This window comes from Naegleria fowleri (genome assembly GCF_008403515.1).
Source record: "Naegleria fowleri strain ATCC 30894 chromosome Unknown tig48, whole genome shotgun sequence".
In the NCBI taxonomy this organism is placed as follows: domain Eukaryota; phylum Heterolobosea; class Eutetramitea; order Acrasida; family Naegleriidae; genus Naegleria; species Naegleria fowleri.
In genome coordinates this window covers 657,203-684,058 of record NW_025407980.1, presented here as the reverse complement: position 1 = coordinate 684,058, position 26,856 = coordinate 657,203, and the positions used below count along the sequence as shown (strand labels likewise).

At 36.8% G+C, this 26,856-nt stretch overlaps 11 protein-coding genes across 12 annotated transcripts; 4 read left to right on the top strand and 7 right to left on the bottom strand.

Annotated features, from left to right (window-relative positions):
* Positions 1 to 81: 81 nt before the first annotated feature.
* FDP41_005989 (uncharacterized protein) lies at positions 82 to 2,211 on the bottom strand (the record flags this gene model as incomplete). Its single annotated transcript, XM_044709574.1, has 1 exon — positions 82 to 2,211. One exon carries the CDS (start codon positions 2,209 to 2,211, stop codon positions 82 to 84), a length of 2,130 nt encoding a protein of 709 aa, XP_044559950.1.
* A 56-nt stretch (positions 2,212 to 2,267) lies between these two features.
* FDP41_005988 (uncharacterized protein) lies at positions 2,268 to 3,203 on the top strand (the record flags this gene model as incomplete). Its single annotated transcript, XM_044709573.1, has 1 exon — positions 2,268 to 3,203. The coding sequence occupies one exon, from the start codon at positions 2,268 to 2,270 to the stop codon at positions 3,201 to 3,203; it is 936 nt and encodes a 311-aa protein (XP_044559949.1).
* A 378-nt stretch (positions 3,204 to 3,581) lies between these two features.
* FDP41_005987 (uncharacterized protein) lies at positions 3,582 to 4,637 on the top strand (the record flags this gene model as incomplete). Its single annotated transcript, XM_044709572.1, has 1 exon — positions 3,582 to 4,637. One exon carries the CDS (start codon positions 3,582 to 3,584, stop codon positions 4,635 to 4,637), a length of 1,056 nt encoding a protein of 351 aa, XP_044559948.1.
* Positions 4,638 to 5,615: 978 nt separating this feature from the next.
* FDP41_005986 (uncharacterized protein) lies at positions 5,616 to 6,932 on the bottom strand (the record flags this gene model as incomplete). The annotated part of the gene is made up of 1 exon (XM_044709571.1): positions 5,616 to 6,932. One exon carries the CDS (start codon positions 6,930 to 6,932, stop codon positions 5,616 to 5,618), a length of 1,317 nt encoding a protein of 438 aa, XP_044559947.1.
* A 214-nt stretch (positions 6,933 to 7,146) lies between these two features.
* On the bottom strand, positions 7,147 to 9,836 carry FDP41_005985 (uncharacterized protein; the record flags this gene model as incomplete). The annotated part of the gene is made up of 3 exons (XM_044709570.1): positions 7,147 to 8,340; positions 8,416 to 9,082; positions 9,427 to 9,836. The coding sequence occupies 3 exons, from the start codon at positions 9,834 to 9,836 to the stop codon at positions 7,147 to 7,149; spliced, it is 2,271 nt and encodes a 756-aa protein (XP_044559946.1).
* Positions 9,837 to 10,328: 492 nt separating this feature from the next.
* Positions 10,329 to 12,641, bottom strand: FDP41_005984 (uncharacterized protein; the record flags this gene model as incomplete). Its single annotated transcript, XM_044709569.1, has 1 exon — positions 10,329 to 12,641. One exon carries the CDS (start codon positions 12,639 to 12,641, stop codon positions 10,329 to 10,331), a length of 2,313 nt encoding a protein of 770 aa, XP_044559945.1.
* A 136-nt stretch (positions 12,642 to 12,777) lies between these two features.
* FDP41_005983 (uncharacterized protein) lies at positions 12,778 to 17,331 on the bottom strand (the record flags this gene model as incomplete). Its single annotated transcript, XM_044709568.1, has 12 exons — positions 12,778 to 13,302; positions 13,438 to 13,771; positions 13,897 to 14,193; positions 14,402 to 14,620; positions 14,713 to 14,726; positions 14,793 to 15,677; positions 15,787 to 15,993; positions 16,105 to 16,203; positions 16,260 to 16,364; positions 16,434 to 16,523; positions 16,816 to 17,202; positions 17,317 to 17,331. 12 exons carry the CDS (start codon positions 17,329 to 17,331, stop codon positions 12,778 to 12,780), a joined length of 3,177 nt encoding a protein of 1,058 aa, XP_044559944.1.
* A 300-nt stretch (positions 17,332 to 17,631) lies between these two features.
* Positions 17,632 to 20,673, top strand: FDP41_005982 (uncharacterized protein; the record flags this gene model as incomplete). The annotated part of the gene is made up of 1 exon (XM_044709567.1): positions 17,632 to 20,673. One exon carries the CDS (start codon positions 17,632 to 17,634, stop codon positions 20,671 to 20,673), a length of 3,042 nt encoding a protein of 1,013 aa, XP_044559943.1.
* A 200-nt stretch (positions 20,674 to 20,873) lies between these two features.
* Positions 20,874 to 21,975, bottom strand: FDP41_005981 (uncharacterized protein; the record flags this gene model as incomplete). Of its 2 annotated transcripts, XM_044709565.1 has the most annotated exons (3): positions 20,874 to 21,301; positions 21,381 to 21,652; positions 21,770 to 21,975. In XM_044709565.1, 3 exons carry the CDS (start codon positions 21,973 to 21,975, stop codon positions 20,874 to 20,876), a joined length of 906 nt encoding a protein of 301 aa, XP_044559941.1. The 2 variants fall into 2 exon arrangements, with proteins under 2 accessions (XP_044559941.1, XP_044559942.1); XM_044709566.1 differs by lacking the exons at positions 21,381 to 21,652; positions 21,770 to 21,975 and having other exon boundaries at positions 20,874 to 21,323.
* Positions 21,976 to 22,293: 318 nt separating this feature from the next.
* On the top strand, positions 22,294 to 25,683 carry FDP41_005980 (uncharacterized protein; the record flags this gene model as incomplete). Its single annotated transcript, XM_044709564.1, has 2 exons — positions 22,294 to 23,625; positions 23,887 to 25,683. 2 exons carry the CDS (start codon positions 22,294 to 22,296, stop codon positions 25,681 to 25,683), a joined length of 3,129 nt encoding a protein of 1,042 aa, XP_044559940.1.
* A 280-nt stretch (positions 25,684 to 25,963) lies between these two features.
* FDP41_005979 (uncharacterized protein) lies at positions 25,964 to 26,597 on the bottom strand (the record flags this gene model as incomplete). The annotated part of the gene is made up of 2 exons (XM_044709562.1): positions 25,964 to 26,488; positions 26,532 to 26,597. The coding sequence occupies 2 exons, from the start codon at positions 26,595 to 26,597 to the stop codon at positions 25,964 to 25,966; spliced, it is 591 nt and encodes a 196-aa protein (XP_044559939.1).
* Positions 26,598 to 26,856: the final 259 nt, after the last annotated feature.

The following is a 26,856-nucleotide window of genomic DNA, read 5'->3' as shown; positions in this document are numbered from 1 at the left end:
GTGACATGCCTCTTCGAGTGATTGATTGCTGTACTGTTTAATGGAGAAGGTCCTGATCCTAATCACATTTACAGAATCCTCTCAGAAGAGTTTACAAATAATGGTCACATCCACTAACATTTCCATCTTGTAACACTGATACAAGTTCTTCTCTTTCATTGCAATTGGACAAGAGAGTTCTTTCCATATTGCGGATGGAAGATTAAACTCTCCTGTTTTGGAATTGAATTCAATATGGTCCAAGAAGGCAAATCTTGTCAAAAACAACTCCATCTCTTGTTGATGATTGCTAGCAATGGTGTATAATTGGATTGAAAGAGACTCGTTGTTGATTGGCTTGTTTAGAAAAAGTGTTTCGAAAAAACGATGCAAATTCAAAAATCGCAAGTTGGAAAAGCGAGAACTGAAAAATTTCCTTAAAAACGAAATTTGTGTTGAATAAATTGCCTCATTCGGTATGGAAATGGGTGAAGGATCTTGATGTGACTCTTGTGAGCAACTTGATTCTTGTTTCGATAAATAATATTGTCGTCCAATGTTGCAGCACGTAAGAGCTAATAAACTTCTCATCTTGGCAAAATAATTTCGATTCATGTCATTGAACATTAGATTCAAAGCAGAATGAGCGAACTCTATAAAATCGCCAACCCTCTCAAATGCAGCTCTATCGTTATCTATTCTTTTTCCATTCATAAGCATCAATTGTTGCAAAGAAGAAGCAAATTTGTGACCTCCATGGTCATTAAGCAAGCGAATGAATGTCTTTTCAACAGTTGTTGTGCAATTCCAATTGAATGCTTCTAACGGACTGCCCAACGTGATACATTCCCATAAAATGTCCACAACCTCATCGGCTACATTGAATCTTTTTACAAGATCAAATTCGTCAGAGATGTTTGGAAAGAAGCGAAATATTGTTCTGAGGCAAAGCGTTTTAACAATCAAATTAATCATGATGAATATATCTGGAGATTTGATGGTTTTACGTGTTGATAAGGTTCTGAAATTGTATTGACCTCCTCCGAAACATAATTTATCTAAATAATCAAATGTGGAATCATGTTCAATAGTTGTGTTCTCCCAAAAACGTTTGTGAAATGTTTGCTCAATATGGGATATCACATATTTAATCAATGGGGATCTCGCACGCTTTGAAGTACAAGATCCAATCTTGTTTGCTGAATAAATATCAATAAATTTACATCTCAACACTGTTGAAAAATCTTTGACATTGGCCATCTTGTATTTTACACAAGAAAGCAACGAACACACGCAAATCCATTTGATCATAATATTGACATCGTAGATGGTGTTGAAAACATTCAATTTGAGCGCTGAGATGTTTAACAGTCTATCGATTAATTTTTCGTCATCATGATGAGTCATGTTTGACAATAGCAAAATAATATTATCTAAATGAAGAGAAAGAAACAAGTGTGAAATGAGTTGATCTTCAACAGATGAGGATTTTCTCAGAAAATATACCGATATTGAAATTAAGTCTATAATTGTTGAACCTGTACTGGAGTATAGCTTATTCAACTCATCGAGTTTTCCGTTAATATGATCACAATGTCGAGAAGAGCCTTCTTCCGTTGTCGATCCTAAATATAGCAGCCAATTTAACCCTTCACAGAGTAATGCAACATTCAAAAATACATCTCTAATAGTTTCTAGTAATTTTTCGAATATTGGAATACTTTCGTCTGTGAAGTTGTTAGTGTTCTTAGTTTTTGCTAATGTAGAAAGTGCTACATGAAAAGAAATGCCACTTAATGAGCGTAATATTGTGTCGAGATGAGAGTATTCAGTATCAAATTCTTGGATAGTAGTGTTATACGCGTAATAATAAATCAATTTCTCTCTCCATGTCCAAATGATAGAATAAACATTTTCGCATAATTGAACAATTTGCTGTAAGGTGGTCTGATCATTATCCAATACTTCATTTGAATATTGAAATGATGATAAATCATTTATAACGTTCCAAAACTGTTTTCCAACACATCCAGAGGCTTTGCTTTCAATCCACCGATCCATTGATCGCATGTAATTTGCAATTTCTTGCAATTGTTTCAATAGATATTTTTGATTTGTTGTTGTAATTTCTTGATCCATGTAATAAATATCTTCATCATTCTCAATCTTCGGGTTGGAAATTGCATCTGAAAACCGTTTCACCACTCGTAGCAGGTCTTCCAGTGTTTCCATTTTTTTTCATTTTAAAAAAAAAAATTTTTATCAATTTTCAAATAACTTTCAAAATAATGTCTCAACAACCACATCAACCACATCACATGCTCCAAGTGCATCTCATTGTATTCCGAGGTCTTCCTGGATCGGGTAAATCGTTTCTTTGCGAATGTTTAATGAAAATTTTAAAAACCACCATGCTTGAATCCAATTCCAATCGCGTTCAAACGAAATTGATGATGATCAAATTAAGTCGAGATGGATTGCGAAATGAAATATTCCCAAATAGTATTGGAGGCCCGAATTTCTCGGATTTTGAAAAGAATTTAGTGGATGAATGGATTCGCACTAGTATTGAATATTTTGTCAAGTCTTTCATGTTTCAATTATTGAACGAAATGAATGGAAGTGAGTTTGAACATGATTCAAAAAAAGAAAATCTCAGTAATAATAATTATGAATTGTACATATTCATTGATGGCATGTGTTTGTCTACTTTACAATCAGTGAAACAATTTGAACATGTTCTTTCAAAATTACATCAAGAATTCTCTTCCTTAATACCAGTTGATCATCATCCTTTCAAAGATTCTTCACACCAAACCACTCTCTCTGATGATTCTGTGACCTTAAAAACCTATTTCTATTGCATTCAAGTAGAACGTGATGAAATGAAATGTCGAGAAAGTATTGCCTTACAACTGAATTGTCATCCAGCACAACATTCGAGAGATTACGATAAAGTGAAACAAAATTTTGAATCCTTGCCTACTGAATGGTTGTGTGAAAATTCTCTCGAAAATAGTAACAACACCAAAACCACCATGACCACTATGACCACGAGGAATCACTTATTAGGTGATGAAGAAAGGAGCATGAACGATTCACCTTTGAATCGGCATAATCACTCGTCCAAATTTATCATTTATTTCAATAATGATATTGAGGTTTCCATTCAGTTCAAGATTGATCTCCTTGTTCATTGGATCCTGCAACAACACGAAGAGTGACGAGAGGAATAATTCTTTCAATTAAGTTAATTAAATTTTGAGAATTGCATTCACAACTATTTAAATTAATTTTTAAACACTAATAATTAATTTTAAATAAAACTAAAATTATAATTATGAACCCAAATGTCAAACCTTTTCTCCTGTTATATATAATATATCTTTCGAAATCTGTTCAGACACCTTCCAAATGGATTTTAGAAGGCAAAGACCCAAAAGAGACTTTCTAAAAAAAAAATTTCGTTCTCCCTCTCGCAAAATCCTCAACAAGAGTCACGTTGTTGTTGTGTTATAATTATTCGATATACCGCACTACTCCTAATAGATCGATCAAAACGCACCATCATCATCACCGTTATTTGCACTTCTTTTCTCATCATGGGAAATTCAGTTTCGGATATTTTACAAAATTCGTCGTTACTCGAACACACTTCTGCGGTGATGGAATCCTCCATCGATCCTAACAACAGAACCACATCCACAACGAACTCCACTTCTGGTTCTCCTCTCACTTCATCATCTCGATCACGAGGAAATTCAAAAGTTCCAGATAATATCGGAACATTCCTTTGTGATCTTAATTTGTTAAATTATTTGAGTATTCACTTTTTATATCATTCCAAATTTTATTTGTATTTTGAATTGATGAATCGAGACTTTTTTGAAAATGTTCGAGAGGAAGAAATGAAATACATTCCTGCCAAATATTTGAAAATTAATTTATATCGAGTGTATTTCGATTGTCACGGACATAAAAGTTCGATCGAAGAGCATCGAAAGTTACTATTACAACAATCTATTCAAAATTGTGATCGAACTCATCATGTGGGTTTTGTATTACCTTCACATCTCACAAAGAATGAAAATATTTGTCGACAATGGAAGATTTTAGATTTGAAAACTTTTTATACCATTCTCGAAAGAGCCAAAATCGAATGCCATGTACATCAATTATTTAATAATCATCAACAAGAAACACAAAGTCAGAAATTCCGTGAAGAACAATGGTCCTCCTCCTCTTCCTCTTCAACAGTGACACCAAAAATCTCAACCTCTCCCTTGTCACATTCTTCTCACAATGAAAAAGCCATTCATGATCTTCTTGAAAAGGAATGTTCACACCAATGTGACACTTCCAAAACCACAGAAGAAGAAGAATTGTGTTGTATTTGTATGGATGCTCCAACAACCATTGCAACTGGATGTTGTAATTCACAATTTTGTGAACCATGTCTTCAAGCATGGAATCAAAGGAATGAAACATGTCCCATGTGTCGAAAACCATTAAATGTGACAAATTCGGAGGACAAGACGAATGCAGATTCATGGGTGACTGTTCAGAAGGATGATTTTATACTGCCACGAGAAGAAGTGGCGAATCAATTTTTGAGATTTGTGAATACATTGGCAAATCCTCTTCCTTTTCACTATTGATGGGTGGAATGACTTGTGCTATGATATACTAATTGCGTTATGATACTAATAATTATTATTATTAGAATTAAATTTTCAATTCATTTAATATTATTTATTTATTTATTTTGTTGACCATTGTGATCAACATCCAGTTGTGTATTATTCATATCGTTGTGAAATGTAGTGAAACCACAATCTCGAGGAACACAAAGTTCTATTGAACTAATCTCAAAGAAGAAAATTTGAAATTCAAAAAAATGCAAACAAGTCGATTATTGGGTTCCTTGTGCCGTCGTCGACATGGCTGTGCTCTCACATCATCATCATCAACAGTGAAGAAATCCATGACATCCTCGGGATCATTTCTAAATTATTCAGCATCATGTCGTGTTGTGAATTTCGGTAATAATAATATTATGAACAGCCCATTCAGTTCAACAAGTTCGGAAAATACCAACAACCATGTATCATCAAGAATCATTTTGAAAAATTCAATTTCTCCTCATCTCACTCAACAACAAATACGACAATTATTAGGTAAGTTTGCAACTACAAGATATTTAATAGTAATAAAAACCAGTCGGAATGTTCAACAATGATGATGACCGGTAAAATTTTCCAAAATATGCATAACAAGCACTCATGATAAATGATGATGATGATCGCTGATATGGAGTGAGAAACTATGTGGGTGCAAATTTAATTTGTTATTTAATGCTATGTTATTATTTCAGAAATCGCAACAAGTTTGTTTCAAACTAGTTAGATGACTACTCATTTTGAAAAACACTAATGCTAGATTTGGATTTAAGGATGACAAATAAAAAAAGTAATTAATTTTACAACACGGGAATGTCATTCATATATATTCAGGGTGAACATGGTACTTCATAGCATTATTTAAAAACACATGATACTGAAAATATACATTCAGGTTGAACGAATGGTTCTGAATTGATCATGACAGTGAAAATTCATTGTGTATTGCAACCATAATCATTCATGATCTGAATCCGATGAACAATCATTCAAATAAGGAGCCACAAAGAATTGAAATGAACCCATACCTTCCTCCAATCCATACAGAACACCCAAGGGTCCATTCTCGCAAATTTGCAACAACATTTGATCCGATATTTTGCTTGCTTTCGACAGGATGGATAAAATTCTGAACGAATATTCATTGGAAATTGTTGAGGTGACATTGTAAGGGTTCTTGGAGCCTTCGAATTGATTCAAAGTTTCATTGCCACTTTCATTCTCTATGTTCGTATTGTTTGTCACAATTCCACTTTGTAATTGTTTCGAATAAGACTCTGTGAAGCCAATGACAATGTCTTCCTCCGTGCCAATTGCAGAGTTTTGAATTTCAATCGTTGCTTCGAGACAATCTTTTGAAGTTTTGAAGAACAACCTTAAAGAGTCGTGAAGAGTGTTTCCAAGGTTTTGAACCATACCGGAGATGGCATGACATGGAGACGGAATTTCATAATATATTTCAAGTTTCAGACGTTCTCCCTTCATTTGACTTAAATCTTGCATGATCTGCGAGAAACAATTTGTGGACATGAGAATCTCCACTTGTACCTGATTATCGAATTGTTCAATCTCAAAAGTCTCCAATTCATGATCATTAATAATGAATTGAGACATTGAATAAGTGAACACTCGATCGGGTTGCTTCTTTTTCACTGTGATTTTAATTTCTGGATCTTTAAATTCCATGCTTGACTCTTGAAATGCTCCTTTCATCATCATTACTTCCTCGGAATGGTCGATCAACACGAATAATTCATCTTGGTTTTTTAAACCTTTTAGAGTATGAGCAAGAATTTTCAAATTCACTCCAACCCGAACCTCTTGTACATGTTTAAAGATGGAAGGAATGATAACTTTCTTTGAAGAGATTACCATGCTTGGGCGTTTCTTGTAAGAGCCAAAAGCAAGGGCGGAATCCAAATAGGAAAAAGCCTTACCCTCAAGTAAGGCTAATTCATAGAGAACAACTTTGGTAGTATCAACAGAATGAATGATTAGTTTCTGAGGGCTCATTTGAAGATGCACCAAATCCGTAAATTGACTCAGAAGGTCAATCACTCGGGAAAATAACACTGGATGATGAATTTGAAAGTAGAGAAGGCCTTCAGTTGGACGGGAAGATGTTCCAGACACTGTGTTTGGTTCCTTTCTAAGGTTTCTGTTTCTCGAGATGTGGTTAGTAGTGTTGCTGCTACTATTGTTGAGAGAACGAGCATGGAAGGAAGGAGAAGTCGTAGTTTGATTATCAAAGCCCTGGAAAGGTGAAAACGGCATTTTCTTTGAAACAATCCTTCAAGCCTTTTGATTCAATCGGTTAAATTTAAGAATTACCTCTTTAGCAGTGAAATAAACCAATCGTGTCTGCACTACCAATTAATGTGAAGAAGAAGAAGAGCAAGCCTGAGGTTACATAAATAAAAGTTGTTTAGTGATATATGCAATGAATAAACAAAATCTTAAACATGTCGACAGCTCCAGAGACTGACTTCTAGTCTTGATACTTCCAAACTCTTGCACGATAATCTCCACTACCTGTAGCAAAAAGAGGTCGCTTAGGATTCAAAGAAACGCTAATGACAGAATTCTTGTGTCCTTGCAACATCAAATGTAAAATGTTGCTTCTTGGATCCCAGAATTGAACACTTCTATCCTTAGAACCACTCACCAACCATCTACCATCTGGTGAATAGGCAACGCTCAAAACAAAATCTCTGTGTCCTGATAACGAGGCAGTGCACTGAGCTGATTTCACGTCCCAAATCTTGAGGGTTCTATCCAATGAACCAGATGCAAGACTTTTACCATCAGGAGCGAATGCAACGCTGTACACAGAGTCATCATGACCATTCAAGGACTCTAACAATTCACCAGTGGTCATATCCCACAAACGAACAACACAATCCAATGATCCTGTGGCAACTGTTCTACCATCAGGAGAAATGGCAACACTGGTGACTCCCTCTCGTGGACCAATCTCCTCATTTCCACAAGTGTGTCTACATTCACCAGTTTCCATATCCCAAATCTTTGCCTTTCCATCACCACTTCCAGAAACCAAAAGTTTGCTGTCAGGTGAAAAATCAAGTGAATAAATATCCAATTCGTGGCCCTCAAGAGATCTATAAATTTGTTTTGTGTCTACATCCCAAATCTTTACAGTTTTGTCAGCTCCAGCAACTAGATACTTGTTGTCAGGCGAGAAACAAACACTTCTAATGTATGAGTCGTCCTTTCCAGTTCCATCCATATTATTGGCTTGATCAGACTCTTCTGGATTTGAACTTGATTTTTTACCTTCATCATTTTCGTCCTCTTCGGAATGTCTGGTTGGGTTTGTGATTGGTCCGAGTGTTGAGAAGGTTCCAAACTTCTTTCCTGAATCGACATCAAATACGATAGCCTGTTTGTTACTTCCGGTGGCCAAATATCTTCCGCAGGAACTAAATTTGACGCAACAAACAACACTTTCTTGATCCAAATTGTGATACAAGCTCATGTTCAAATTTGTTGTTGCTGCTACTTGAGGATTAAATACTACGACCCAATCATTTCCTTCTTTCTTTACAACATTCTCATTTCTTGTATCAAATAAATTAACAGTAGTTTGTTGTGGTTGTTGTGGAGATGATGTAATTACAGGTATTTGCCTTGCATCATTTGGAATTCCATTTGTTTGAGCTTGCTGTGTATTATGATGCATCATCATATTATTTACTGAAATTGGCCTCTCTATAATATGTGGATATGAGTCACTTACGTTTGTGTTAGGTTGAGAAGAATTTGGTGGACCTTGAATGTTCATTCCATTCTTTGACATGGGTGGAAGAGATGATCCATTCCCTGGTTGTTGTGATGGTGCATTATGCAAATTCATCAAATCAGAAGAAGGAATCATTCCAGTTGGTGTCGATGAATGAGGATTACCTAGCGATGGTGGTCCGTTGCTTGGTGGAAAGGGACTTGTTCTTTCACGAGAGCCTACCGATTGTTTGCCGTCATAAGGTGGCAACTGTGGAGGTGGTACCCCTCCGAGCCCTATTGGTGGTGGAGGCTGTTGTCCCAACATTTGTGGAGGATTATTGGCAGCCATTGGAGGAAGTGATGGTTGTGATGGTGATCCATTATGTGCATTTGGTAGCTGATTAGACATTGGATTGCTGTGAAGTGGAGGCAATTGTGGAGGATTAGAAGTACTTCCAAGAGACGATGGTGGAGGAAGAGAAGGTGCATTAGTACCTGGCCCAGAAAGCATATCACCTCTGTTTGAACCCATTCCAGGAACCATTGGAGGTGGTTGTTGATGTAATGACGACATGGGAGGCATCGATGGAGGAATACCACCCTCTTGTCCTGTCATTTGTTGTGAGAGCTGTTGTCTGAGTTGTTCAATGGTGGATTGCATTTGTTGAATTCGATCTTCGTAGCTGTATTTTGTATTGATCATCAGTGGCAGTATGAGAGTTGTGAGTAGGCGAGGGAGAATGAACCATAGGAGAAGCGATAAGTTTCAGGCGAGAAGAGGAATGGTTTTCAACAAATTTGAGATGTTGTTTGATGAGTAGTAGATTCGGCAAGATGACGATTTGTGTGATAATGTTGTTGGTGTTGTGTGGTTTCATAGGAGATGTTCAAAATATTATTATTAATAACAACAACAGCAAAAGAATTTGAAAAAGTATTCATCGATGAGGATAATTATCAATTATTCGTGATGAGAATAAAAAAGCGTGTCAAATAACCAAAAATGTACACTCTCACACACACTTACTGTTGTTTTGCGTGAGTAAAAGCATTCTCCAATTCAACAATGGCAGAGTGCATTAATTGAAATTCAGATATTTGAGCATCCAACTTTCTCTCCAATTCATCCCGGTGCATCTTGCATACGTTGTATTCTTGTTCCATCGCTACGTAACTACTCTTGATTTGTTCCATCATGTCCATCACAACGGTGGGCCCAAGTATAGCAGGTGGTGGAGGGCCATGACCATGAACCACTGAAGGTGGATTGATCATAGGAGGCGGTGGGCCATGAGCAGATCCACCTGGTGGAGGTGGAGGACCATGGGACAATTGTGGTGGAGGTCCTTGCATCATACCTGGAGGAGGATTCCCCTGTGAGGAAGGATGAGTCGTATAGTGGGAATGAGCCATATGGGCAGCTCTTCTCTCTTGCATGGTTATTCTTGTTGTGGTTGAGAGGAGATTGTGTTGTTAATTGTTGTTATGATAGGGGATGATGATTAAATTTAATTTTTTGGAGATGGCTGATGATGAAGCTCTGGCTGATGCTAAACGGGAATCAAAAAATAATGTGAGAAAAGAATGACGAAGATGATGTGGGAAATTTTTTGATTTGGAAATTCGGCTTTTCTCTTCAACTCGGCTGTTGGTACTAATGGATCTCACCAAAGGTTGCTGATGTTCAAAGAGCATTGATCAAGGCTTCGTTGGTTTATTTTATTATCCAAAGAAGCAGCCTTTATGTTGATCATCTAGATGCTTGATCTCACTGCTTGACACCTTCTGTAAGGTCAATCGACATCTTTTGACTCTTCTTTGAACGATTGACCTCACAGGATTGAGCCTGTCGAGATTGTGAACCTCTTGCCCATCAAGAAATATACAACCAAGATCTCTTGTAATGGGTTGATTCATTCATTCATTCATTCATTGACTCGACGTGAGATAATATTCATACAAATCGTTGGATATGACATGGATATTGGTGACGCCCTTATTTTGTTCATTAATTGTGAATATGACAAAATTTCCGAGTTGAGGTTCTACCGATTGCTTACTCACGTGCATCTTGTGGAAAAAGTAGGCCTCTTGCTGTTGTAGAGCGGTTGGAGTGGAAAGTGCAAAGAGTGAGACTTGAATCTTTCCAAAAGTTTCCTTCTTGTCCAAAACTTGTCCAAGGCACCACGGAGAACCTGATGTCAAGGGCGAAGAAAATTGAGAGACATCTTCCATGGTAAAGACTCGACGACCTTCCTTAGATGATGATGCTGACATTGAACCAGCCACAGTGTGAGTATTTGTCGTGTTATTTGTTGTCGATGAAGCTACAACATCAAGAGTTGAATCAACTGTATCATCTTGTTGCTGATCGTCTGAGACCTTGTTGGATGTCTTTTTCTGTTGTTTGCTTGAGGTTGAGGTGGGCTTTTTCTTTTTGGAAGATCGAAACTTGAAAACAATATTCACGCCAAACTTTTCCTTAATGGTTTTGAGATTCTCCTTCAGCTGTTCATGAAGATCAGAGAGGTTATCAGGTACATTCTCAAGTTGTTCGATCAATTCTACATTTCTCACATAGTCATTTCCCTCCTCAATTTGGAATTGTATCAAATCTCCTAACTGCAAATCGTCATTTTGGCATTTCATGTAGCCATATTGTGTCAATACTTTTCTCATGGGTTCAATTGCTACTACGATACCAACATCGTGGCCAGGCTTGATGGAAAAGTCAGTTCTTTGATACAGGTGTTTTTTCTTTCGTTTCTCTGTTTCTTCCAAAGCTCTATCCATAAGTTTCTTCTTCTCGACAGCCTTCGCCAGCTTTCCACCCACAACGGATACCTTAACTTGATTCTCATCAAATATTTCAGTAGTTGTGAAAGCTGATGTTGACGTGGTCGTGGTAGTTGTGGTAGTTGTAGTGCTGGAGGTGTCTGTGTTGCTGACAGTGGCAGTATCCTCCACTTCTGGCTGTTGTTGTTGTGCATATTTTTCATTCTGAGCCTTCTTCTTCTTCGAAGTTTGACTCGTGGAAGTATTAATTTCTTCGACAGTGGCACCTGTCTTGAATAATTCGCTCTTCTTCTTTGGAGGCTCACGTCGTGCTGAAGAGAGAGTAGGAGCGGGGCATTTGGTTCTCGTTTTTTGTTCTTCCCTATCATACAAAAATAAATCTTCAATGTAGCCACATGCCTCAGTGGGACAAATGACTGATTTGTCACTGGCACGATTGGCTCGATAATACTTAAGCCAACAATTTTTGTGAAATTGTAACTTGCACTTATTGGAACATGTGCATACGTAATACTCATCCTTATTTGTGATGCTTTTGTTTCCAAGTGTACAGTTCAAGCAGGTACCTAACCCAACTAGAGCCTCAGTAACCTCTGGTTTGTTCGTTGGTGGTGAGGTCGTGACGTTTTCCTGTGCAGTAGCCGCTTTGGATGACATTTGTTTTTCTTGAAGCTCTTGTCTTTTCTTTTTTAGATTTTCTCTCCTTAATTTCTCTTCAATCTTTTTCTGTTTATATTCCTCCCATTCTTTTTGCCTTTTTTCTTCGGTTGCTGCATCCATTGGGATGTTAGGAACAGTGGGAAATGGCTGAGGTTTCACCGTCTTGGTTCGTTCCGAACGAACTCGTGACATCATTTCACGCATGAAGTGAGCTTTATCCGAGTCACTACTTGAGTAGTGAGCATCTAGATCCTCAAGATCATCGTCATCGTCGTCACTCTCTTCTTCTCTGTAGAAATCCTCCTCATCCTCTTCATCTTCGTCCTCAAGAAGATCAGGTACATCGTCTTCGCCTTCATCATCTTGCTCATCCAACTCGCTGTCATCATCCAAGAGAGGGGGTACATAGTCGTCATCTCTTGTTTGTAATGTGGACACTTTCGGAATATGAGTGGATGATTGTGAAGAAGTTTTAAGCGTTGATGATGAAATTGAATAGTCAGTCTTCATTCCGCTATTTTCAAAACCCTCATATTCATCCAAAAGTGGTGGAGGAGAATCGGAATCATCATCCTCTTCAAAATCTTCCACAAGTGGAGGAGGTGCATCATCGTCTTCTTCATCTACCAATGGAGGCAAATCATCAATCTGTAAAAACTTCAGTTGTCTTTGCTCTCCCATGCAAAAACCAAGCGCACTTACATCTTCGGAATGGTCTTGATATCCGTCTTTTCGTTTCTGAAAAAAGTTGTTGATGAAAGCCTTGTTAGAAAACGTTTGTTGCATTTTTTTTCTTGGCGGAAATTGAAAATGTTTGTTCAACTTGCTTTGTGACAAATCTTTAAATGACGATCTCAAGGCTCAAAAACAATATTCCTCTTTATAGGAATATTGCGAGAGAGAGACATTGAGCCTTCTTCTTCTAAATATCACTTCCAGGGCTTGTCAAGATGTCACTCCCATCATGCTGAACGACATCACTCGCCGCATTCGAGGCTGTACTTGTGAAACTCTCTCGAAAGCTCTCTCCCGCTCTCTCATTCATAGTTGGGGAAGAAGTTCGACCAAAATGATGAATCAGAGTGTCACCACTCGGTGTTGGCGTTGATTGAAACTGATAGCTGCTACTTCCCTGAGTATTGACAAAAGACTGTGAAGAAGAAATCGATGATGAGAAGCTCATTCCATTCGAATTAGCAATACTTTGACGATAGAATTCTTCATCTTGCAAATCAATAGCAGATCCTGGAGATCCCGATGAAGAATCAAGGTGTTCTGACTGAGTGAGGTAGGAGAATGAGGTTGAAGCACTCAAGTCATGTTGATGACCCATTTCTTGCAAATCAATGGATCGTTCAAAGACTGTTTGTTCTTGTTTGGTTTCTTCGACTCTCTTAATGGCCTGATTCAATTCTTTGTGAATTTCGTTCATGATAAAATTTCGTTCCTGTGACGAGTGAGTGTGAGTGAGCGTGAGTGAGTGTTAGAAATTGAAATTAGCAGTCCATATGGATTTGTCATTGGATTGTCGTTGTTTTCAAACGATCATGAAATTTCAAATTTGGAACGTTATCCTACTTACCAATATCACATACTTGTCCTCTTCGAATTTAATCTTAAAGAAGGGTTCCTCTAAGAGTTGTCGAGCGGTTGGTCTCGATGTTGGATGATATCTCAAACATTTTCGAATGAGTTGTTTCAATTCATCGTAATAGCAAGATGGAATGTAATTTTCCAATTCATCGGCGTGTTGAATCATGTAACGAATTTGACCTTCTCGATCCTTAATGTTGAGGAGACCAGTTTCTTCCCAAGGATTCTTACCACTGATCCACTCACACAATGTACATCCAAAACTCCAAATATCCGAATAGATGGCATTCTTGAGAACGGTTTTTCTGAACATTTCTGGAGCCCTATTGACATGGTTGTCAATATAAATATACCATCAATCGAATGTTGACAAGTACATGAGTCAATGAATGAATCAATGTTGTGGCATTTCAAGGTTGGCATGAGACAACTCTTTCGTGTTACTTACATGAAGAGAAGAGTTCCGCAAATTCGTTCCTCAATTTCTGGTTTTGTCATTTTCATATTAGTTGAAATGTCGTCTCTTAAAAGTAAGCTTTCACCAAAATCGCACAATACTGCCGTGTTGACATCTTTCAGCAAAATGTTGGAACTCTTAATATCTCGATGTACGATTGATCTACGAGTCTCACTTCCTTCATGCAAGTATACAAGAGCACTCAGAATTTGAGAGGCATATTTCTGGATGAGATAGTTTGTTAATTTTGGATATTTCAACTTTTCTGCTGAGCTTATTTTCTGAATCCTGTGTGTTGTGTTAAAAAAATAACAAAATAACACATAATACAATTAGAAATAGATGAATTGAGAATATTGATAGATATTCAATATTCAACAATACAAAAAAAGTGCAAATTTTTCATGAGTTTTTCATATGTAAAAGTTGTCACTTACATGGATTTCAAGCTTCCACCAGACATGTATTGCATCTTGATGTAAAACTTGTCACTTACATGGATTTCAAGCTTCCACCAGACATGTATTGCATCTTGATGTAAAACTTGTTACTGGTTGATTTGGTCGATATATATTTGATAATGTGTGGATGATCAATCTTACTCATTAATTTGACCTCTTGCTCAATTTTCCATTTTGGAATTTTAGTATTGTCACCATTCTTAATGTCGAACTCTTTAACGGCTACTCGTTGATAGGGAGGAGCTTGATCGAGACTGATCCAAAAAGATTCATTTGGGATTATTGTTATAGTTTGTCAATAGTTATGAATCATGCAATCATGTTTACAATATTCATCCAGACTTACGCCATATAAACAACCTGTTGTTAGCGAGAAAGGTGTCACAACAACAAGCTCTTGTTATAACAATTGTGTTAAATACTTACTCCATAGGTTCCTCTTCCCAATTCATGAACAGGTATCCACTCTGTTTCATTGTAAATGAGTTCAACTTCAAATTGATCAATGTGACCATTCCTCTTATCAAAAAAGTACCTCAACATGTCCTCCATTTCTTCTGGTTTGTTCACTGTAATATTTCTACCTTGACATTCATAGACCAATAGTAATTCCTGTTTCGAAAACAAACGATTGGTGTTACTGAAAAAGTTTTCTCGTAGAGAGTCCATCAAATCTTTTGGTTTCGTGTTAGTGGTTATTTCCATTCGTATTCTGTTGTTCTTGTACTTGACAAATAATTGTTTCTTGTTGATATTATTCAGTACATTCACACAGTAGTCATACAGGTTGGAGGTAATATCTACCTGATTTGGATTTCTCTTATGAAGCTCAATGGGAACAAGTTTAAAGTGTTGAATGAGAAGTTTGAGAATTGGTTTTAGACCCAACTTGAATGAATTATAACCTAAATTATAAATATATTCCTGAAAGCGTGTTTCTAACTCGGCTGGACCACATTCTTCTTTCAACTCCATTCTTTTGAAATTGATACAATCAATGAGCAAATTGTAATTGACTTGCTCCCTATTGAGAGGTTTAAATAAATCGTTCGATTTCAATAAAATGTCATTGTCGTTACTGAAAAGTAGTTTTTCGTAATATTCGTACGCCTTTTTCAGCTTTGCATAGATTTGTGTGTTCTTTTTGGAAAAATGTCGTATATAATCCTCAATTTCTTTAGTTTTTGAAACATTAGCTGCGGTTTTCCCTTCAGAATCTTTTTTGTTTTTGTCTGCACAGTGACGAAGTAGACTTTTCACAATGTCAAAATATCCAAGCTTTGCTGCAATGTGAAGTGGCGTTTGTCCTTTCTGAAATTGTATTATTTCAATATAAATCATAGAGTAGTTGATCAGTTAAGGTATTAATGAAATGTGTGATTTAGGGAGATTTAGAATCATATTCACAATGAATACATACATGATCATAAATATCCACTTTTGCGTAGTGCTCCAACAATAGGTTGACAATTCGAGTATTACCATTTCGACAAGCTATCATTAGGGGAGTGGTTCTGTCCTTGATATCATTTTGAGTGGACATGATGTTCACTTTTGCCTTTCCTTGTTCCAACAAGAGTTTTACCATTGCTTCATTATTATTTGTACATGCCAAATGCAGACAACACTAAGATTTCGATTTAACGTAGGAATGTACTCTTCAGAATTTCAAAACTTACAAGTCCATTCTTTTGAAAATAATTGATTCCTCTTAATTCACATAAAGAAAAAGACTTACATAATTACAATAATCTGCATTGGCTCCTTTCTCAATGAGATAGTTGGCAATTTGTAAATTATTGTTAGCAACTGCAATAAATAGTGGCGTTTCATGATACTATAGCAATGATTATAGAAGTATGTTTCAAATTGATGATGATTGTTTTTACGTACATATCTTGACGGTTGCTGAATATTCGCGTGGTATTGTTCCACTAACAACATGACAATATTCAGGTTTTTCCCTAAAATTGCAATGTGGAGTGGATAACCATCATACTAGAGTTTTAGAGGATTTTCATAATTTTAACAACCTTTTCCAAATTCGCTTTCTGAAAGTGTACTTACTGCTGACTCCATTTCAACGCTTGCTCCATGTTCTAACAGTATTTGGGCAGTTTGAAAATTTCCATGTCTGCATGCCATCATTAATGGAGTCTTTTCAACATTTGTCACAAAGTGTCACAATCATTTTGATACTTCATTTTGTAGACTACTCACATATAATTCCTAAAATCCAGTACAGTAATATTTTCAAATTAATATTATTATATTTTCAATTCTCGTAAAATTTCCAAAATTCCAATTTACATACATAGGTATCCTATTCAATTTTTGCCGAATATTCGAAATTGGTCATCAAGAAAGAAACCCAAAGAATAATTCCATTAATTTTTAAATTCAAATTTCATCCAACAAAATGATTGCAACAAATCATAGCACAACATACATCCTCTTCATCCACGTAATTCACTAACGAATGTAAATTCTGAAATTGTTGAACAGCAGTGTTATTCGGATGGCCAGCAGCGGCCATCATTGTAGTTCCAGCACTCAACGATCCTCCTCCGATACCATGATAAGAATGATTGTACATGATCATGGAAGGCATTGAAGTGGAGGTTGACATCGTGATGGTCTCTGAAACATTCCGAGGCGAATTTAAGGTGAATGTAGTGCCCGACATGATGACACTTGTATTCGGAATGTTTGTGATGTTTGTTGTTGCAGCAGTTTGAGAGGAAGGAGAAGTGTTGTTGCTTCCGTGATGCAGTAATAATGTATTGAGAGATCGGACATCTCCATCTCGAGCACATTTCATGATCGGATGAGACTTCTGTGGGTTTGAATGGAAATGGCAACAATGGTATGATGATGATATTGTTTGTTTGAATTGGAAATGTTATTTGGCTTTTATGGTCAACCGCGTAAGCCTTCACGAACAACGTACCGATGTTTTTACCATTTTTTTTTATCTATTTATTATTCTATCATGTTTGATCTCTTAATTGTGTGCGCTGGTATTACGCATGTATCAATATTATTAATTAATTTGGGTTGTTTTCCCTCACCCCGCCAAAATTTACCGTTCAACGAATTTAAATTTAAAACTTTTAAAAAAAAAACATGAAGTAAGATGAATTACAATTTGAATGCAAATTTTCTATCTCCGAGTCGAGCATTGACTCCATCAAGAGGTTTTCGAAATCCGCAACGACGATCGCAGGAAATGAATGATGGAAGGGTACCAAGTCCGATCCACAACATGTTGATCAACAACAAGAACAACCAACAAACTTGCTCTTCATCAAATCGGAACAACATGGTCAATTCCTCCATTTCATTCAATAACAATCTCTCGACGACGACGACAAACACCGATGATCTTTCGAATACGGAGAGGTTATTTCGACAGGTAAAATCGACTTCTAAATTGTCAAAAAATAGTAGTAGCAGCAACATTCAAATATCACCACAAGCAAGCAGGTGCGATTATTCCGTTTTCGGACCCAATGAAATTGTAAATACAAGACTGGAGCAACATGAAAATAATTTTAATAATTTGTCACCGACCAGTCTTTTCAGTCCATCATCAGTAAATAATAAGGGAAGGCAACCTCAAAATGATCCCAACAACATCATGTCACCTGTGTTTGCAAATCAACAATTAGGTCAAGCCAATAATAATATGAATAATCTTTCTCTTGAGGATGCTTGGCATGAACGAATGAAAGAAATTCAAAGAGGCGTTCATGTTTTTCACACTCTCTTTGATGACCACACGAATCCAAGAGGTGATTCAAAAGCACATGACGAATCGAATGAGAATTCTCAAACAGAGATGGATTCACCTCCAGCACACTCCTCTCAATCCAGACAAGGTTCGAAAAGTGCTGCGAATACTGCTGATCCAAAATGTTTATTTTCACCTCAACCTTACACTCCATTCCCAAAGAATGTGGTCAATCTTCAAACACCAACTCCTTTCAGAAAACACTCGGGTGACATTGAAAAATACAAACCCCTCATTAATCGAGAACAAACTCCAGGTGGGGACTCTCCTTTCTTAGATCATTTTGGAAAGGATAATCAAGACGATGGGAGTGACCCTTACTCATACGACCAGCCATGTTCTCCTTCGTTCCCAATTTCCAATGACAACGTTGTGACGACTGTCACTCCACATGTTGTGAAAGACCAGAATCAGCAACCAGTTGTGAGAGCCATTACCACAGAACAAGATTTGACAGCACCTACCAAGTTTCTCGTAATGTCACCCCAAAATTTTGAAGAACGATTTATCAATTCGTTGGCAGAAAAACCAGATGACGAGAAAAACAACAAGACTCCCATCACCAACAAACATTCTCACAAAACAACAAACAAAACAAAGAGCATCTCAAAGGAAAGCCCATCGAATACTCAATCAGATATTCACCAAATGAAAGCTCATGCCTGCCAATTATTGCATGAAGGACTCTTACAGCAAGCGGTGGAGACAGCTCAGCAATGCAAGCAACAAATTTTGAAAAATTACGGAAATGATAACGAACATTTAATTTATATATTTATTTTACTTGGTGAATGCTACACGCATCTTGCCAAATTTAAAGAAGCAAAAACTTGCTTATTGGAAGCAAAACGAATCTTAGATCGAAAGTTCAATGCGAGATCTGAAAATCGAACGCTGGCTCTATTCTGCATTCAAATTTTTAACGATTTGGGATATTTAATGAAACTGCAAGGAAAATTCAAGTTAGCCATAGAAATGTATCGAAAACACTTAATGTTGAAACTCAAATACTTTCCAAGCCATTCGAATGAAGTTGCTTCTGCCTATAACCAGCTTGGAGTTGTTTACACAATGGTTGGCTCCTTCGATCTTGCGATGGAGAGTCTCCACAGAGCCAAAAAATTGAGAGAAGCTTTATTTGGCCCTTCTCATATTGAAACAGCAACTGTCTATAACAACATTGGAAATGTATATTTATATAAGGGAGAATATTTATTGGCATTAAATTGCTACAAACAAGGAAAGGAAATTATTGAACATTGTGGAATGATGGAACATCCTGATTTTGCAACCTCACTGGTCAATATGGCAACCAGTTTGAAAGGATTGAAACAATATGAAGAGAGTTTATTATTGTACGAGAAAGCTCTCAATATTCGAGAGAAGATTCTTGGAGAATTTCACCATTCGACCATCTCTTGTTATGTCATGATTGGAAATTTGCATTTAAGTGCTGGAAATTTGAAACAAGCAGAAGATTACATTTCACATGCAACCTCCATACGTGAACATGATTGTGGTGTGAATCATGTGGATACAGGATTTTGTTATCTCTCTATGGGTAATATCAGACAACAAGCTGGTGATTTTGAGGAGGCCCTTCACTATTATAACACTGTGAAGGACATTTTCGAGGAACATTTTGGAGAAAAACATCCAGACACTCTGTTAGTCTATGAAAATATGGCCTCTGTATTAATGAGTATGGGAAATGGAAATGCTGCTCTGGATTGGCTTTTTAAAGTTGTAAATGCCCAGCAAGAACTTGCTCAACATCCCTCCTTGGCCATCCTTTTTAACACGATTGGAAATATTTTAAGACAACAAGCAAGAAATGATGAAGCATTTGAGTATTATCAAAAAGCTCGTTCCATATTCGAGAAAGTTTATGGATTTGAGCATGAATGGAATGCTGTCATTTATACCAATATTGGGCACTTGTACTTTTCCTCATTTCAAAACAAAACAAATGATGTAGAGATGATTAAGGCTCTGTCGAAAATTCCAGGCAAAGGTTTGAATCGATCATCGACGATGAGTATTCGTAGAAGTAGTATTGGAATGCTGTCACCCGAGGAATCTCGCTCTTTCGTTCAAAACTTGAAAATCAATGAAACTCTCAAGTTCTACACTCAGGCAAAATCCATACGAGAGAGACTCTTTGGACCTCACCACATGGAAACGGTCAAGTCCTATCAGAATTTAGCCATTGTGTATGCTGCCATGAAGAATTTCACACTTGCATACCAATACATTGTTAATTGCAAAAAGATACAAGAAATACACTTTCCAAATCAGGAACCAGAAATGAAGGAAACTTCACGAATAATGGCAGAAATTGTGAGAGAGAGCGCTGGCAAAGTCAATCGAAAGAGCAGTGGAGTTTTTATTGCAAGCAGTCCAGCTCGATCTAGAAACACTAATAATCAAACACACACCACAGCCTCTTCATCCAGCATGCTGGGAAATCGTTCCTTACATTCGCTTCTCGAGAATAACAACACATATACCTGAATACTCATCGTTGTATGTGTTCTCAATAGCAAGTACTCTAAGAAACTCAAGTAATAGTACTCTGATAGAGCATTAATTAATTGGTATTCAATTTAGGAAGATCTGATTAACATCCCTTGCATCGGTGGGAGAGTCACGCTCATTGTGTTATACTCCTATCCATGAACAAGTGTCGCATTTGTCTGAAATAAGAGTCACATTTAAACAAATATATGCGAAGGACTTGCTGGAATTGTATTTGGAGTGGTGGATTTTTGACTCTGTACATAATTCTGAAAATCTCCATCATGTGGTTGCTGCTTAAAATCTTCATACTTTTTTGGCAATACCTCTTCGTTGCTAATTGTATTGTTCGACGAGTGAGGTAAAAAACTTGTCAAGCTCAATAAAATGTATTCAATATTGCTCGCTATCATTTGCTTGTCATTGTCTGCCTCATCCGATACAATAAAATCCAAATAACAACATCGATTATTAAAAAATTGTTGTAACAACGAGAATAAGTGTTGAGTGGCAGCATCAAAATCTTCCTCCATGATGGTCTTGCTTTTGTAATTGTCCGCAAGTAAAGGAGCAACACCAAGAATATGCAACCCGACAACAACGATAGGAATTGAATGGAGAGAGGCTGATGCATGAAAGGTTAACATCGTCATGAATAGTTTCTTTCAACGGAGAACTGTCTTGCAACATTCATAATAACCTACCATTATGTTGAACGACTTGAAGTAGCTCATTCAAACTATGATGCAATGTCAAGTATTCTTTTCTGTGAATTACATAAACTAAACCCTTAATTTGAGCGCCACCAATGGATCTTGTTTTTCGAATAATATCTTTATCAATTTCAATAAATTCCAACTTTTTCTTTTCTTGTTGTAAGTGTTGTTTGACATCAGAAAAATTAGGCATGGTGAGATATTCCATGATTTTGTTGATTAGGAAAGTTTTTCCACTTCCGATCAGTCCAGTCACGCATCTGTTATTGTTGTTTTCGAAAGGAAAATATGAAAAACAAGATAATTGAAAGTAATGATACATAAGATTGAACATGCTTCCATTTCTTTGAAACATAGAATCCCGATCATAAACGTACATTCTTTCAATATTAAAACCCGATCCATGATGATGATAATTCTGATGATTCCCGAGCAAAGAGCTCGTTTCTAAAGATGGCGGTGCCATAGATGAAATCATAAATTTCTTTGAAGAGGCATGCATGGACTTGGAATACAACTCCAAACTCGAATAACCCACATAGTGAGGCTCTTGTTTTTGACGCTTCGAGGCAGAAGAACCCATTTTTTCATTAGCTTATTTTTTCTTTCAATTTTTTCTTAGGTATTGAATTTGTAAATCAGCAAAGCGCGAAAAGTAGGTGAAAAAGGCAATGAGGTCATCATTTGTTGAGGGCGATACACAATTTTCACCAACAACAATGGATGCATATGAAAAAGAGAAACTGGGTGGTCATGTCATTTCAACCATCCAGCACACCCTCAAACACAAGCTTTGAAATCCACTGCAAAAATCCCAAACGGGCTCACTACCCAAATCTGGTCAGACCACACCTTCGAATCTCGGCAACCTCCAAAATTTTTTCCTTTTAGCCAAAAAAATATGAAAAGAAGCATCGTTGCAAAAGATCCTCAACCACAAGAATTTGTCGTTGTGTTAAAAGAAGAAGAGGATGCTCACGAGGATGCATTGAATCACCACCAAAAGCACCACCACTGTCATGACATGCTGGAGAGATCATTATCCAACAACATGATGTCATCCAAAGACTCTACCACTGAGAGTCCATCACGGACCACAATTTCAACAATGACAACAACAACAACAACACAAGAGGTTTCTTCCTTTACAGAAACTACAAGCGAGCAAAAAGACTTTATGCAAAGGAATGACAAATCACTACTACAGTTGACATCTCTCGATTCCAATCGAGAAGTAGACCAACAACAACAACAACCACATGACCAATCATCAGCAACTGCTTCCTCCTCCACATCATCAGAACATCATGATTCTTCAAAATCTACCACCCATTCGGAATGGCAACCACCTCATCATCATCAGGAGACTCAGAAACGTCAAACATCATCATCCACAGCTTCTTCTTCCACAATAACTTCCCACTCCACCACCTACATTCTCTACCTCTACGAAAAGATTCATCAACGTCTATTCGTTCCCTTCCTCTTCCTCTCTGTTTATTTGTATTTATGTCTCTTTGCCACCGACTCTCACTTTTACATGGCATTGATTTGTTTCTCTTTAATGGCTATTAATTTACCCATCTTTAAAGATGCACTTCAATCGACAGTCATTGACAAGTTGTTGCGTAGAGTGGCATTAAGAAATGGATGGAATATTCCCAAGCTCACTGAATTTCAAACACATTTTAAAGATGAAGCATCAGAAACATTTATGAATTCTCCAACATTGAATAGTAATAGTAGTAATAATAGTAGTCACAACAACACTCCTGAAATACTCATTCAAAGAATTTACACCTACAAATTGGTCATTCTCATCAACATTTTACTCCATTTCTTACGATTACATCTCGCCAATCGAGATCCAACCTTTGCTTGGATGTGTGTTGGATTTTTAGCGAGTACCATTCACAACTTGTCGAGTTTCATTTTACACAATTCCATCTCTGTGGGTGAGGATGGATTAAGCACTGCCTTGTGGAGCTTTTTACCATTGAATGTCTTGTCAGTGGGAACGAGTGCGATTTTGGCAATTCAATACGCCAAGTATTCTGAAGCATTTGGAGTGTTGGGAATGCTGACCATATTTAATTTGGTCTTTAATACAACATCGTTTAAATTGATGGAAAAGTTGAATGTGATGAATATCATGACGAGTCGACTGAGGGAGGCAAACAAGTCGAAGAATGCATTGCTGAGCTCAATTTCACATGAATTTCGATCGCCTTTGGTAAGTTTTCCTTTGTTTGGAATTGTATATGTATTATATATGTATTTAACCATTATCAAATTGGAAAATGATTGGACTTGATCATTGACAACTTGAACATGTAATTATTGAAATCATTCCACCAATTAATTACCAATTATGGAAATATTATTCATCATTGTTTTTTTGGTACAACCACCACACAACTTTTCCTTTTTCATGATTGAAAATATATTATTATTAATCAATTTTCCATTTTCTTTTCATTAATAATAATAACAGATGAGCATTTCTGGATGTATCGAACTCTTACTCGACACTCCTCTCACACAAGATCAATTGAACTATTTAAAAACAATAGGATGTTGTTCCTCCATGTTACTCACACTTATTGAAGACCTTTTACAATATTCAAAATTGGAGAAAGGAAGTTTAGAAGTATTTGCTTCACATTTATCCGCTACCACGTGTAATGGTAATAGTAGTAGTAGTGATAGTAGTAGTAGTAGTAGTGATCATATTGAATCGACTCTCCAATCACCACCTCTTCAGAAACAACAAGATCAGAAACACAATTTATCATCCTCTTCTGGTTCTTCACAATCATCTTTAGCACGTGCCAATATTCGTTCCTTCTCCTCTTCTCCTAACTTGCAAAATATTTCCTCTCCAGAATGGACAAACAACAATTCTTCTACAGCTTCAAATTCTATTTTTTCTCTTGAGGAATGTTTGGAACATGTGAAGGGAATAATTTCGACCTATGCTCAAAATTTTTCAGTTTCCATTCAAGTTGTCACGAGTCAATCATTACCTTCTTTGGTCTATGGAGAATCAGTACGATTACAACAAATTCTTATCAACTTGTTGACCAATGCAGTGAAGGCCTCTCCACCACATTCAACCGTCTTGCTAAAAGTTGAAAATTTGAATCATGACACGGATTCATACAATCCCAACATCAAACACACTCAATTCTTGAGTGAAAATGGAAGTGTTGTTGAAACCATTATTTTCAAAGTGATTGACAATGGAAAGGGAATTCCGAAAGAGATTCAACAAAATCTTTTCAAGCCTTACTTTTCAGGATTTTTACAAGATGGTATGACATGTCACAACAGTGATCACACAAATTCTGGAATGATTGCCGCAACTTCAACAGGACTTGGCTTGGCCATTGCTCGAAAAATTGTTGCCACTAACTTTCATGGAGATTTAACTTTCCAATCTAACTCTATTCCACCCAATACTGGAACAACATTTATCGTGACCATTCCTTTTCGAATTCCAGACAAGAAAAAGAAGAATTCTCTCAAATACATCGAAGACTTGCTCAAGAATCAAAACATTCCCACTCAACTACTCTCCACAGAGGAACATTTTTCCAACCACTCGATTCAAAAAAGTCACTTGTTACATAAGGAATTATTTAAAATCAAACCAAGCTCAACCCTCATGATGGGAACTCGTTCATCGACTAATTCAATGCCTTCCTCTCCTACCTTACCACCATTTACTTCACATCATAACAATACCACAGACAAAGACAACAACAACACCACTACTCGAGTTCATAACTCTTTTTTAGATCCATCGATTCACACTTCAACCAATGTTGGTGAAACACTACGAGTGGAGAAATCTCATCCTCCTCCTTCCAATCCCAGAAATGAGCTCATTGATGTCTCCCAATACAATATTTTACTCGCAGAGGACAATCCCATTAATTTATCTGTCCTTAAACGTCTTCTCGAAAAGGGTGGATTCAAAAACATTACCACCTCTTCGAATGGTTTGGAATTAATTAATGCCTTCCAACAAAAGTTTTATCATCTCATCATTACTGATTATCATATGCCTTTGATGGATGGACTATCAGCTGCTCATGTGATTCGAGGAATGAATCATGGAAATGATACTAAAATTATTATACTTACTGCAGATACCATGTTAGAGAAGCATGAATTTATGGATTCCATTGATTTTTCATTGAATAAGCCAATTTCAGCAGAGAATTTAAATAAGGCCGTCGTGTCAGCACTCCTCTCGACCACTGTCTCGTTTGACAATCAATCATGATGATGTAATGAGTACTTGACATCGATCGAGAACAAAATCATTAATTTCGTTATTTTGGTAAATGACAAACCTGAGATGAATCCTTTCCTCCAATCGACTTGTTGATTTTTGTGAAATCATCAAAAGGTTCCACGACGAAATTGGTGAAGTGTTGATGTGGAGGTGATTGTGCGAGTGACAGCAATACGAAGAAGAGTATTAAATTTAGTGTCACCCCAATTCGTTTTTATTTTCTGTGTTTTCATCATCTCCTTGTTCTCTTCTTGATTTTTTGTTCCTTCTATTGCTTTCTTTTCATTCCTCTTTCCTCTTCCAACGTAAGAACGACATTGGAAACTTTAATCAACTCGTGGAGAGAAAGACCCTTCAATTTCAAAGTAATGAATTGCAAAAGATTATCAGTTAACATCTCTTCAACACCTTTGACAGGTGGTTGACCTCCTACCGTAGGGTCACCTCTAGGGAATATTGGTTTTGGAATCAAAGGAGGATGAAAAGGATCTTTAGGTGGCTCAAAGATAGGAGGAAGTGGTTGTCTCCTCATAGCGTCAACGACTTCTTCAATTCTTCCCTCTTCTCTTCTTGTAAACTTGTACGTGTCTCTCAATGTGTCGTCATTTACCTTGTTGTTATCACCAAGCTTGTAACTATAGTTAGAGAAATAATCACCTCCATTGTACTTCTTGGAATCAAGTTTTTCTGCAAGCGCTTTGGCTGTGTAATAATTGTTATCTTGGGTGTGGAGGATCTGTTTCACCTTCTCGTCAATGACACCAACTTTTTCCTCTCTATAAAACACCTCAATCTGCTGTTGTTGTGGTTGATGGTGGTGCCAGTGGAACACTCACAAAATTGTTTTTCAATAATCGAATACTCTCCGAGAAAATCCAAAGTGTGTTGGATCCATCATGCATTTTTTTTGAAAATGGTGATATTCTTGGTTGACTATTGTTAACAATTAAGAGAAACTCAACCATGGCGAAAAGGAATAATTCATACCGAAATTAACATAATTTCCAACAAATATGTTACGAGTTGTTAAAATTTAAATTATTTTTCACCAAAAAATGTTTTTGCAACAATTCAGGAAAGTTTGGATGGAACTTCTATCAACAATTATGTCTTTAATATCTACCACAGAGTTGTTCCACCGATAACAACGTACTCATGATG